This window comes from Suricata suricatta, chromosome 13 (genome assembly GCF_006229205.1).
Source record: "Suricata suricatta isolate VVHF042 chromosome 13, meerkat_22Aug2017_6uvM2_HiC, whole genome shotgun sequence".
Taxonomy (NCBI): domain Eukaryota; kingdom Metazoa; phylum Chordata; class Mammalia; order Carnivora; family Herpestidae; genus Suricata; species Suricata suricatta.
This window is the reverse complement of record NC_043712.1, coordinates 35,578,393-35,591,033: the sequence shown is the minus strand read 5'-3', so window position 1 is coordinate 35,591,033 and position 12,641 is coordinate 35,578,393. Positions and strand designations below refer to the sequence as shown.

The window sequence follows — 12,641 nt, the reverse complement described above, 5'->3', positions numbered from 1 at the left end:
ACTTGAGAGACTATTGAATGCTGAAAATGAACTGAGGGTTGAAGGGGAAGGGGTGGGGGCAAAAGAGGTGGTGGTGATGGAGGAGGGCACTTGTGGGGAAGAGCACAGGGTGTTGTATGGAAACCAATTTGACAATAAACTATTTAAAAAAAAAAGAAGCAGGCCTAGGAGACACAAACGTGAGAAAAGAAGGAAAATCATGGGGTTTTACCCTTGTACCCATCAGATAATCCATTGCCCCACTAGAAATTCCTTCCTCTCTTTTATCTCTAATTGCTCCCTCTGGCCCATTCCCTCATGCTTCACACCTCGAGTTGGCTGGTAGTAGTTTCGTGGGGCCTGGTAGGAGTCTCTCTGGGTGGTGCTGAAGGACATGGGTGACTGTAGCTGCAGGGTCAGCAGTCCCTGGTGTCCATTTCGGAAGACGAAACTCTCAGAGCCATCCTGCATGCTTGGGAGTTGATCCAGGTGGTTGGTGGCTCTCTGTGGGCCCCAAGTTGAGTGACCAGGATATCCTTTATGGTACCCGCCCTCGTCATAAACTACTGCCTCCCCCAGGAAATTGGGTAAAGTCTTCAGGAAAAGGGAACAGGTCAAAACCTTAATACCTCCTCCTCCCAGTTGTAGAGAAGGCAGTGGCCCCGTGGCAATGTTTTATTGAGAACCTTACACTTCCCTTCAACCTCAGGGGTCTTCCAATGCCCTTGGGAATAAGGTTCTGAGACTGGCAAAAACTTCCAGGGTTGTTTCTGAGGTTCCCGGGGGCAGTAGCGATTCCAGGAGGCATAATTAGAGACCGGATCTGCTTGGGGGGTTCTGAAACTTGGAAGATTGTAGGGGCTGAGCTCAGGGTCATGGCCACAGCCTGGACTAGGCCCAGAGTCAGTGGCAGGACCAGGGCCAGAATCAGGACCAGTGTCTTGATCAGAGCCATGGCTGGGATCAGAACTGGAGCCAAGAATAGGGCCTGCACTAGAGCTAAGCTCTTTTGTAGTACAGGGATCCTGAGCAATACAGGAGACATAGATAGGCTCAAAGCCAAGTTTCCCGTGGCCTGTCTTGTGGGTAAAGCTGGCTCGAGTGCAGGGATCCCCCAGAAGACTGTCAGAGGAGAGGTCCATGAGAAGGTTCGGCTCAGAGTAGGACATTGGGGTCTCTGCAGATAACGCAGTCGCTTCGGCGGTGGAGGAGCCTGCAGCTGCTGCAGTTGTGGCTGCCAGGGCCAAACTAGGACGGCCATCCGAAGAACATGGTTCTGAAGTGGACTCTAGTCCTTCAGCACCAGGCTGTACATCTAAAGATCTGAAAGAAAGCGAATGCGACAAAGTTGTCAAAACTGCAACAGAGTAAATCCGCTGACCTTTCTTGTCTCCTTACACCTGCAGCCAAAACTGCCACTCTCACCCACCGCGATCCCTTGACAGACTGCGCGGTCTCCATCTTCGGTCACCAGCTACCAGGTTGCCATAGAGACGGCAAATAATTCCAGGAGACTGCGCACAACTACAGTTGGGCGGAAGTGCTGGGTGGGGGTGGAGGCAAATTCTCTGCGGGGCGGAAGTCTTAAGCCTGGTGAATTCTAGGAAGTTTGCTTTCGGTTCAGACTCCGTCCCACCTCACCCCCGCTTTTAAGGTTCCGCTGGCCTAGGGCCCTCCCTGCCTTCTACACTTAGGCATGATTCTTTTTGAGGCTAAGGGGATTCTTTGTGTTGAAGACAAGCACAGGGCTGTGGTATCTGACAGAAGCATACTTAGTATACTTGTGTAGGGGCAACAATAACTTACCTCAGTTCAGTTTTAAAAGTGAGGTGGGGCGGGAAGTCTTTTAAAAATGTTTGAGGTTGAAAATGCATCAAACTAAAAAGCAAAATGGTGAGACATGGGGATCAAAGGGTGGCAGACTTTTGTGTGTGTGTGTGAGATTACTTTTCCTTCACTAAAAGACTCTTAACCTTCCTCCTCCCAGACCCTCTTAGAACTTGGCTTGGCATCTGAATACGCCCAGGATTGAGCATCTCAACCCTGGGTTTCAGTCTTTCCCTATTCATATAGGCTTATTCTGCTGCTACTTTTCTAGAAGCTTGACCCAGGTGGACCATTTGTCATAGGCAAATGCTTCTTTCACTATGGGATGGGCCTCCTTAATGTCTCTCAGTCAGACCATAGTCAAGAGGGATCATCATTATTTTTTTAAGGTTATATTTTTAAGTAATCTCTATACCCCATGTGGGGCTCAAACTCAAGCCCAAGATCAAGAGTTGCACGCTCCAACAACTGAGCCAGCCAGGCACCACTGGATCATTATCTTTAATGTTTTCTATTTGTGGTATAAATCTTTATATATTTAAGACAGTGATCCAAATCGAGGGAGAACAAGTTTATTAGCATCATAGGGTCCCTTTCCCCCCCGCCCCCCAAGAATCCAGGTCTGGGGTTCTTGGTCAGTAGGTAGATTCAACCTGGAGGCCACTGGAGCTGTCGCCCCCCAAGTACATGAATGTGCAGATGATACACAGACTGTGAGCCCAGCTTCCCATCGTTGATCACTGAAATGGAGCTTGGCGTTAGGGGGTCAGGATCATGGGACAGATTAACAGAATAAAGATCATATGGAGGAGTAGGTATGAGAATCCATAGGCAAGGAGCTCAACGGCTTAAAGTCACTCACCAAGTCGGTATCCATCTCCCAGCCCTTCAGCCTTTGCTGTCTTCTTAGCCACAAGGAGAAGGTGTCCTAGAAGCTACAGGGAAAGGGGAGGGAGATGGGTGGCTTCATTCACAGGGAGCAAAACCCCTAGCTGAGTTCAAGGCTTCCCCCAAAGCCAAATCCTGGCTCCATTCTTCCCACCTGCTGGTCTTCTTCTTCGGCCTGGCTAATCCGAGGAATGGGCTTCTTAGGAATGACCAGAAAGTGCACAGGAGCTTGAGGGGCCACGTCACGGAATACGAGACACTGGGAGCAGTGAAAGGCCAGAGCCCATCTTGTTATTTCAACAGGTCGATGGGATCTATGAAATTCCCAAGGGGATGGGTCCTAGGGGCACCCCACCTGCTGATCCTCATACAAAATGTCAGCTGGGAGGCTTCGATCCAGGATCCGGGAGAAGATAGTTGGGGCTGCTCCCTGAGGCGCTGCCTGCTGGGCCTTGGCCACTTCATTCCCATCAGTCACACCTGCAGCTCCTCGGACCTGAAGGTGGGTCAGACACACCCAAGGAAGGGGGTTGACAATCCCTCTCCCATATAGGCAGTCGGAGCCTGCAGAGGTGGGGCTCTGATAATTATTCACCCTTCTAAGAACCTATCAGTGGCACCCCTCCAAAGGAAAAGTTCCTCAATTTCAGAGTGTCAGCAGTAGAGAGTAGGGTCAGACAGTGCTGAGCCTGGTTAGATAAACGCTGTATTACAATGGAGGATTCAGTACTGCAGTGATTCCTGTTAAGCATCTAGTAAATGTACCACTGTTCAGGAGAAAGGACAACGGATCAGAACTGGACACTTAAGACCTAGTTCTTCTTTTACTACTGAATTACCTTAGATAAACCCCTCCTTTTGGCTCCAAATATAAAGGAAATTTATTTGCATCATCTTTTAAGACCGTTGGTACTCTTTCGATGTACTCATACCTTGTTACTAAGTTTCCATTTATTTCCATTACTTGTCATCTAATCTCTATTTTACCTGTTACATTCAGGTTTTCACACAATTGCCCTGTTGACACAAGCAAGTCTGCGTGTCACATCTGAGCTCTTTTTGTGAATTTTTAACTCCAGTCCCTTGAATCAGTGAAAGGAAGAGTTAAGTGAATTCAGCAACGACAGCCGCAGGGAACTGAGGGTAGGGGCCGCAGAGAAGGCTCAAGGCAGTGATGTCACACTGTGGGAGAAAAAGTTGGGATGAATCTGACCCCTCTGGTAAATGGGGAAGATGAGAGAGGCCTGGGGCGGGCAGAAGACTGGCTCCGAGAAGGCAAGCCTCATTTCCTGCAGGGGGCACTGAGGAGGCTGCCCAGTACAGGCCTTCGGTTTTAGAAGGCAGTAGCCAATGGACAGACCCTGTGGCGACCTCGGTGCCGGGGCCACCGCCCAGAGGCTGCCTCCAGATACCAGTCCGACCTCACCAAACAGCCCTGGAGCCTGCGCCTCGGGAGAGGCCGCATTCCCTGCCAGACGCTCGGGCTCCGTCCCCGCGAGGCCGCTGAGCTGCACGCGCCTGGGGGAGAAGGCTGACCCCTGGGAGCTGCAGAGCCTGCGGGACTCCTTCCGCGGCCCCGCGGACGCTTCTCACCTGCGCCCCCCGCGGCCCCGCCAGCGCCACCGCCCTGCGCGCCACGCGCAGCCCGGCAGCCAGCACTAGGGTCGCCGCCATCTTGCCCTCAGCCGCCGAACCTCTCCGGGGGCCAGTACGGCGGTCCCGTCGCCGCCAGAGGCGGGGCTGCCACGGAGCCGGCGAGCGGCGGCCATTGGCTCCGCTGGCGGCCCGAGCCGGGTCCTCCCACCCCATTGGCCGCACTCCTGGGCCCCTCCCTTGCCGCCCTGCAACCCAGAGGGTGGTATCATTCACTCCACTGGCTCCGCCGCCACCGTGGAGGCGGAATCTTTTCATCCCATAGGCTGCTTCTGCCAGCTCGTGGGTGAGTTTTCCACTCCATTGGCTTCGACCTCTGGTCAGAGCGAAAGTTCCTTTGCGATTGGGCCCTGTAAGTAGTTTCCCCAAGAGAATTTCTCACTCCATTGGAAGGATTAAGAGACGTGGGATTTAACTCCATTTGGCTCTGCTGCACAACATTGGTGCGGCGCCGAGCCTCTGACATCGTAAACCCTCTCCCCGCATTGGCCAGGAGGAGGGCGGCTGCTGAGGGCACTGGCGCTGGCTGCCTCCGGGAACCACCGCAACCCCTGGAGGCCAGTCTTAGAAGTCCCGGAAGACGGGGGCGGGAATGCCTGGCTTGTGAGGCTGAAGGTGAACTGGGACCGGTTTTTTTTTTTTTTTTTTTTTTTGTAATTATCAACTTAGCTAACATACAGTGTATATATAGAATGTGCTCTTGGCTTCGGGAATAGATTCCCATGATTCATTGCTTACATACAATACCCAGTGCTCATCCCAAGTGTCCTCAATGCCCATTACCCATTCCCGGCCCCACCCCCTCACCCCCATCAACCCTTAGTTTGTTCTCTGTATTTAACTGAAGGGATAGATAGCCAGCGTTTCCCCCCCGTGAGGCTGTATCAGCCCCTTGAGCATTTCAAAGACTTTAATTTACTCATCTAAGGGCAGTCCCTCCTTAGTTTATGTTCGTGTGTACATACTCTCAACATTGAAGATTCTGGAGTTCGTTTTCAAGATTTTTTTTTTTTTTTGCTTTTTTCTTTTTTTAACGGGAGGCGGCGGTAGTGTCCTGTCTTTGCCACACAACTAATAAGCCAAGGAATAGGTATCCAATGTTCTTTCCTAATCAGAAATGGTGTGTGAAACAGCCTTGTGCCTGGCATTTTCAGTTAGTCGGGTTTGAGGGGGACAAGGGGAATGCGTCATGGCTAGGTGAGAAGTATATTTATTTCATTTTGCTGGAATATATATTTTTGACCTAAGGAACAGGGGTCACAAAATGCTAACATACACCAAGTAAGTTTTAGTCTGACGTTTAACATTTAGGACAAAAGCCGCCACTGTATCTTTAGTTTTTTGTTTTTGTTTTTGTTTTAGCACATCAGTGATTGTGAAGTGAATAACATTTGATGTTTCATTTCCTTTTATCATATAAAATACACATGTATTGCATATATATTCTTATTCTGCCCTGCAATTTTCCATATTATTACATGGTCTATGTAAATATAGTTTGTCATGTCTGCATTTTACTTACTTGAATGAGTGTATTACAGTAACCATTCCTTTACTGTTGACTATTGAATTAGTTTTAGTGAATGATCATTAGGTCACTAATTGCATATCATCAGTCCGGAAGAACTCTTTACTTCTGGAGATAGGAATAATCTTTTGTATAGCCATATTATTGTTGTTAGAAAGTCCTTTTTCCTCCAATGGGCAGACATTTGATCCCGTGATTTCCCCTAGGAGTTCTAGGACTAGACTGATTTCCTTCCTTTGGAAGGATAGATAGCTTCCCCAAATGTGGGGAAATGTAGACTGACTTTTCCTCTGTGCCCTAGAGGCTGTATGCAGTATGCCTTCAAGAGAGCAGCAACCCCTAGAGAAGTTGAAGAGATAAGAACTGGGATCTAGGAAGAGGAAGGAAACCAGCCAGGAAGGGTAAGCGACTATAAAGCACTTTGAAACTGGTTATTTCTTTAGGTTCTCAGGGAGTGCAGGTAACACAGAGATTATTCCTCTTTTATAGATCCAGGAACTGAGGCCCAGAGAGGGAAAGTGATATGCCTACGATCACAGAGGTAATTAGTGTCAGAATCTCCTACTCATAAAAATAATCTGTGGTTCACTGATTTTGGCCCCTGGCCTACAGTCTTTATTCTAAGCTTTGTGATCCCTGGCAGCTGTTCTCATCTGAGCGCTGCAACCCTCTGTAGGTTCTGATCACTGGCTCCCATACTTTAATCCCTACCACTACGTCTGCTACTGGATCTCATTAGAGAATTCTAGTCCTTTGTTCCTTTTTTCAATCTGTCAGTTGTTTCCTAGCTTCACTTCCTTTCCGTTTGTATAGTCAGCTCTCTCCACATCCTCAAGCCTTCTTTCTGCTTTATCTTCCTGATCATCCTCCCTGACACCTTCCATCACCAGCCATCAATCTTATTTTGCTTCTCTCTTCCTCTTTAACTAGATTCCTGCTTTCAGCTGTCCCTGAATCCTCAGGTTTTTCTCCGACTCCCCACATTAGCCTTCCCAAACCTTCACCTCTGTCTTCCTATCTCCTACTCCCCACTCTTATCCCTCTCCTGCCCCACCAGCAACTGACCTTGTCTCCTACTTCACAGGGGAATGCCCACAAGAACCTGCTCCCCGCAGCTCAGTGAAGGCCCTGTCCTTTTCTTCCTTCCTTTTGGTCTTAGGAAGTGGTGTTTCTCCTGTCCAGAACACATCCCTTCACCTCTGCCCTGACCTCATTCCCCCCTTCCTCCATCTTTAGGATCTTGTTTCACCAGGTATCTCTCTTTTTCTTCTGCATCCTTCAAAATCTTTTTCTCTACTGGCCCCTTCCCCTTTTCCCTCCTAAAAAATGCTTCATTGACTGCACATCTCCCTCTGGATATTGTCTGACTTCTTTCCTGCTCTTTTCATCCAAGTTTCTTAAAGAAGCTCTTTCAAACTTGCTGCTTGGTTTCTACCTCCACTGTGCCACTGAAGCTGCATTATCTGAGGACCTTCTCATTGTAAGATCCGATGGACATTTTCAATCTTTATCCTACTGGAGTCCCCAACTCCATCAGTGTTCCCTCTAGCCTTCTTGAAATCCCCTTCCTTGCTTGGTTTCCTTGAAGCCACTCTCCTGATGCCAGAGCTCTCTGCTTGAATGTGGGTGTGGTGGAGGCAGATGGTTTGATCCAGCCTCTCTCCCATGTGGTATGCTTTCTTGCTCCCAGAAGGTACCAACTCTAAGTCCTAGGGTGTCTGTCACTGGGCTGGGGTTCTGTCCACCCATACAGAAACAGGCCAAATTCCAGTGGCTTCCCCTTTCTTTACTGATGATTCGAGCTGGGCTCAGAGAGGCTTGTGCCAGGTGTTGACAGTGTCTGTCCCTGGAGGAGGGAAAGCAGAGGTGAAAGGGTCAGGTACAGGGGTTAAATTTAGGGCCAGGCCAGAGGCTGTGTGGGCCAAGGAGCCCAGGAGGTCTGGGGTTGGTGCTGGGATGGCCAGAGGGCCGCTGCTTCTTTAAAGCCTCAGGTTCAGAGTTGCTGATGATGGCTTCTCAGAAGGTAGGCATCTCTGCAAAAGGCACATAGTCTGCCCCTGGGGGTGGAAACCGGTGCAAGTTTGGGATGCAGGAGCTGAGAGGGTGAGGTAGTCCTGGATGGGGTGGTTGAGGGTGGGAGCACCTTTCTGCCTGGCCTCTGACTATGGTCCAGGAATGGTCCCCTGTTCCAGGTTGCCCCCTGCCCCCTCACCGTAAGGCCTCCCTCCTCGTCGCCGGGTCTTCTCAGTCTCAAAGAAAGTCTCATGTTCCTCCCAGCGCCGGTCACAGGCCGCACAGAGGAAATTAGACTCAAAGCAGTTGCAGCAACAGCCTAGGGCAAGGGGGAAGCCAAGACAAGTATAGGGCATTGGGACTTTCCCATGGGCTGACTACATTCTCCTCTCTTCCTCACAAACCACAAACCCATGTTTCTCCTACCAGTTCCTCCATCCTCATCCCCAAACTATTTGCATTCTACCTATGCCCACCCCTTGTACTCCCGTCACCCTAGAAATTACCTTTCACCCTGCAGGGATGGGACCCAGTAGCTGCATGGTTTTCATGGCTGTGTTTGCAGCGACATTGGGCCCTCCAGGCCTTGGGGTCAAAGGTAGCTCGTCTTTTAAGCCAGAACTCACCCACCTCCTCTGGGCGTGATGGGATAAAGCAGAACATGAGGCAGCGGCACTGGCCCATGTTGCAGGGCACGGAGATGTCTATGGGAATGGGGATGGGTGGTAGGATTAGACTGGTACTTTGTAGGGCCTAGCCCTCCAGTGCCAGTCCCCTTCCTCCATACCAATATACACACACTTTCTCTCATACATCCCAACACATGGCCCGAGTACAGTTTCCCTCCCCATGGATGGGGGCTGGTCAGTTCTCCCTACCTGAGATGATCTGGTGTTCTCTCAACAAGTGTCCACAAAAGCATTTGGACTCCTCTCCAATTCGGAAACAATCCCATAGATAATGGGGGCAGCGCCAGCCAATGTAGAGACCTGAGAAGGAAAAATAGCCTAAGCCCTCCACCCTGCCCCCTCTTCCCCAGATGTGTTAATTCCACCCATGATCTCCACCCCTTTAGGTTTTTCCCCCTCAGATTTTCTCAGTGTCCCATCAGTGTTTCAGCTCCTTTCCCACCCCAGGATCCACTACATTTCTGTCAGCCTGTCAGAAATGACTGAAGACAGTCTTCAGTTTCTGAAGCTCAGTTGCCGAGCAGGAAGGTTCAAAATGAAATTTTGTTTGAAGATGAATATGAATCTTGCTGAGTTCTCTGTGACTGGTAAGATTCTCATTTGTTCCCCTTCTCACATTAGAGCCTGACTTTGTTTTGTTTCTTTGAAGTGTGTAAGGTGAGGGAAAGGGAAGTTGACTGGCCAGGTGTGGAATAGACGGTGAGGACTGGCACCTAAGAAAATACAGTTGTTTAAGGGACCAGAAGGGGAGGTCCTGGAATGGTCCAGGAAGTTGGGCAGCTCTGGGACCAGGAGGAGAGCTTTCTTTACTTTTCCAATTTGGCACCTTCCTATTTCCCTTCTGTGTTCCTGGTGTTCCTAAACTGATGCTATCTATGAACATGAGAAGGGTTGCCTATAATTCTCTAAGAATCAGGAGAAAGAGGTAGGCCAGAAGTCATGCATGCTGAAGACCAAGAAGCAGAAGCTTGTGAGGCTATGACATATCCCTGAGAATAGGCACAGCTAGGCTCCACAGGCCTTGAGAGCCTGGTTTCAGTAGTGGGATCTGAAATTGGCTTCATGGTCAAGCTCACTACAAGGCAAGGGTGGAGCCATTTAAATGTGGGAGGAGAACCAGAGAGCACATTCCACTCAGATTTTCTCACTCTTCCTGAGACCTGAGACTAGTCCACCTTCTAGGCGAGAATCCTGTATGAGTCTTTATGGAGTGGGACCTTCAGCTATGGGACTCATTCCCATTTAAAGGCTACAGTGAAATGTCACCTCCACCAAAAGTTTGTCCCTGACTTCCTCTGCCTGTCTAGGGGCTCCTCCTCTTTCTTTCTCTTGACTCCTTCACTATTCTTCTGACAGTACAATGCATTATAATAATGGACTTTTCACTGTATTCCTCTTGGACTATGGGTTTTTACCTATATCTCTAGTCCTTGAACAGGGCCTGGCCCAAAATAGGTGCTCAGAGAGCACAGTCCACTTGACTGGCTAAATGGATGAGCAAATTCCTTCAGGAGGGAAGAGAGACTCAATATTCTAGGCCTAACGCTGAAGTTCCAGAAGGAGGATGGGAAAGTTAGGGTCCTCTGGTCTTTGACTCTGGCCAGGGCTACAATACACAATCCTGTACCTAATTGTCAGTCTAGATTTTCTTGTCTTACCCATGGTCTTTCCGGGTCTAAAGCCTGTTCCAGGTGTGACTTTTTGGCTTTGCTACTTCTGTCTTGATCTTGCCAGCCTGTAGTGCCAGTGCCCCATTATACCAGTGAGGCTTGGTTGAAAGGGCAGAGTGTAGGTAGAGTCACAATGGAGGTGAGTGGGAGCCAAGATTCTACTAGAAGAATTCTGAACTCTGTCCAGAGCAGCAGGATACACTGGGTGAGCAGATGAGGGGTGGAGGTGAACAAGGGTTATTGCCCATATATCGAGGTCCTGCTTGAGGGTTGTCTGGGAGAGTCCAGTCCAAGCACTGATACTGTAGTCAGTGCCTGGCTTTTAGATGAAGAAGACTAGAGTCTAACCAGAGACTGGCACCTATACTAAGACTCCATTATAGGTGTCCATGCCCTTAAAGCAGGACAGTTGACATCAGGCTATGTAGTCCAGAGTGGGACCCTCTACTTTTTGCTCTGATTCCAAACTGTCTTTCTGTTATATGTGGACAAGGGCTGGTAGGGGGAAGAAACATTATCTGGAATGCCATTTTTGATGATGTACCAGGTGGTTCTAGGTAGTTTCACCTTAAGAATTTTTGCTCCAAGCACTTTAACTGCAAACAGTTCCATTGCATGATTAATTTGGCCACAGACGATTTTTCCACGAAAGATAAAATTACAAAAAACAAAAGGACATTCATTAAAAAAGGCATAATGAAATATGGAAAATGAATATCAAAATTAAAAATGACTTTATTGCAAAATCCAAATATTTAATTTAAAATGTATAGTAGAGATTCATGGCCATACTGTGTAAATAACTTTTATTTTGTGGATTGTACCTAAGCACTTGTCTTCAAAGTCTTTCATTCATAGCATTATACAGTATTTTTCTTTTTGCTTATTGATTCATTTCCTTGTTCAGCATCTCACTTTTTCTTTCTTTTTCTTTTTTTGCTAAAATTTCTTCTTTCATTAAGAGAGTTATCAGTTTCCAAATACTAGGAAATGAGCTGTGTATTGTGTTGTGAAAGCCTTCTACACTGCTGTTTGTTCTTGGCATATTGACATATGTCCACTGATAGACATTCCAAAGTTGTATGGGAAACGAGAGCTCAAAACTCTGTGCCACTGTGTAGACCATTATGAAGACTAAGATTTATATAATATAAAAATGGGAGTACTGTGTCAATGGAGAAATGAAATCAAACTGCCAACCTGTGGATAAAACCAACAAACTGTCAAACCAAGCTGTCAACTAGTTATCTTTTACGGCACATTGCCTTATGGTCAATTAACTTTGCAGCATAATATTTGTGACAAAGAAGTCTAGGTACAGATGCTTACTGTAAAAATACCAGACAAGGTACAACACAGTCAATTCCATGGTCATATAATCCCATTTGCATGATACCATTTCTTTTTGCTTAGAATATCTCCATATACCATACAGCTGTCTTTTCATGAAGGATGTCTCTAGTCCAGACTTTTCTTCTGAGCTTCAGCCCCATATAGTCGTCTACTGGACTCTTTGACCAGCATGTTCCACAAGCATTTCAAATGAGATAAATTCAATTATTCCATCCAAACCTGGCCCTCATCCTTTGTCTTCTGTTCATCCAACATGTACTTATGCATCTACTCTGTTTTAGGCATTCATGAATGGCATCATCATCTAATCAGTCTCTTAAGCCAAAGACCTAGATGTCATTCCAGGCATGTCCTTCTCTCTTATCCAACAAATCCAAAGATCCAAAGGTCAGTTTTACCTTCTTAGCATTTCTTGAATCTACTCCTCTCCACCTCCACGCTTTCACTTCTTACCCGGATTATTACCAGGACCCAATGGAGTCTTCCTATGTTCAGTCTTGCCTTTCTCCAGTCTATGCTACTGCCACAGTGGTCTTTTAAAAACACGAATTTGCTCATGTTGTTGTCCCATTTAAAATCTTTCAGTGACTCTCAAATGCCCTTAGGATATAATCCCAACTCTTTTTTTTTAAGACTTAAAATTTTTATTTTTATTTTTTTAAATTTATAATAGTTTACGGTCAAATTGGTTTCCATATAACACCCAGTGCTTCTCCCCACAAGTGCCCCCCTCCATGACCATCACCCTCTTCCCTGTCCCCCTTCAGCCCTCGGTTTGTTTTCAGTATTCAATAGTCTCTCATGGTTTGTGTCCCTCTCTCTCCCCAACTCTCTTTTCCCCTTCCTCTCCCTATGGTCCTCTGTTAGGTTTCTCCTGTTAGACCTATGAGTGCAAACATATGGTATCTGTCCTTCTCCACCTGACTTATTTCACTGAGCATGATACCCTCGAGGTCCATCCACTTTCCTACAAATGGCCAGATTTCATTCTTTCTCATTGCCATATAGTACTCCATTGTGTATATATACCACGTCTTCTTT

The 12,641-nt window shown here is 47.6% G+C and overlaps 3 protein-coding genes and 1 long non-coding RNA gene across 9 annotated transcripts in view; 1 reads left to right on the top strand and 3 right to left on the bottom strand.

Annotated features, from left to right (window-relative positions):
• The window catches only part of SPAG8 (sperm associated antigen 8), a 3,338-nt gene extending 1,464 nt beyond the window's left edge, over positions 1-1,874 (bottom strand). Inside the window, exons 1-3 of one of the 2 annotated variants that reach the window (XM_029920653.1) lie at positions 1,786-1,874; positions 609-1,302; positions 309-483 (exon numbers count right to left, since the gene is read on the bottom strand). In XM_029920653.1, the coding sequence (XP_029776513.1) occupies positions 309-483; positions 609-1,302; positions 1,786-1,853 (937 nt within the window). In that variant the 5' untranslated portion in view covers positions 1,854-1,874. Of the gene's footprint in view, positions 1-308; positions 484-608; positions 1,303-1,408; positions 1,497-1,785 lie in introns of those variants that run through there. The other variant, XM_029920654.1, reaches the window with a different exon arrangement.
• A 488-nt stretch (positions 1,875-2,362) lies between these two features.
• Positions 2,363-4,411, bottom strand: HINT2 (histidine triad nucleotide binding protein 2). The gene is made up of 5 exons (XM_029919810.1): positions 4,288-4,411; positions 3,050-3,190; positions 2,849-2,953; positions 2,669-2,741; positions 2,363-2,546 (listed from the first exon to the last, which is right to left on the bottom strand). The coding sequence occupies exons 1-5, from the start codon at positions 4,366-4,368 to the stop codon at positions 2,455-2,457; spliced, it is 492 nt and encodes a 163-aa protein (XP_029775670.1). The 5' UTR covers positions 4,369-4,411; the 3' UTR covers positions 2,363-2,454.
• The window catches only part of LOC115276053, a 9,971-nt gene continuing 1,621 nt past the window's right edge, over positions 4,292-12,641 (top strand). The window contains exons 1-4 of one of the 2 annotated variants that reach the window (XR_003901799.1): positions 4,292-4,633; positions 4,841-4,962; positions 6,177-6,276; positions 6,365-6,416. This is a non-coding gene — a long non-coding RNA (uncharacterized LOC115276053). Of the gene's footprint in view, positions 4,634-4,705; positions 4,963-6,176; positions 6,277-6,364; positions 6,417-12,641 lie in introns of those variants that run through there. The other variant, XR_003901798.1, reaches the window with a different exon arrangement.
• Positions 5,542-12,641, bottom strand: part of FAM221B (family with sequence similarity 221 member B) — a 15,146-nt gene continuing 8,046 nt past the window's right edge. For 2 of the 4 annotated variants that reach the window (XM_029919806.1, XM_029919809.1), the window contains 4 exons: positions 8,767-8,877; positions 8,395-8,592; positions 8,088-8,207; positions 5,542-7,932 (listed from right to left, as the gene is read on the bottom strand). In XM_029919806.1, coding sequence (XP_029775666.1) covers positions 7,892-7,932; positions 8,088-8,207; positions 8,395-8,592; positions 8,767-8,877 — 470 coding nt within the window. In that variant the 3' untranslated portion in view covers positions 5,542-7,891. The remainder of the gene's footprint in view (positions 7,933-8,087; positions 8,208-8,394; positions 8,593-8,766; positions 8,878-12,641) is intronic. The other 2 variants (XM_029919808.1, XM_029919807.1) reach the window with 2 other exon arrangements.

Bases quoted from the DNA above. Each gene is read 5' to 3' on its own strand.
- HINT2 (XM_029919810.1), bottom strand. From the start codon at position 4,368: ATGGCGGCGACCCTAGTGCTGGCTGCCGGGCTGCGCGTGGCGCGCAGG. The intron at 2,954-3,049 runs GTGGGGTGCCCC...CACTGCTCCCAG, and splicing joins TTTTGTATGAGGATCAGCAG to TGTCTCGTATTCCGTGACGT. The intron at 2,547-2,668 runs GTGAGTGACTTT...GCTCCATTTCAG, and splicing joins GGGAGATGGATACCGACTTG to TGATCAACGATGGGAAGCTG.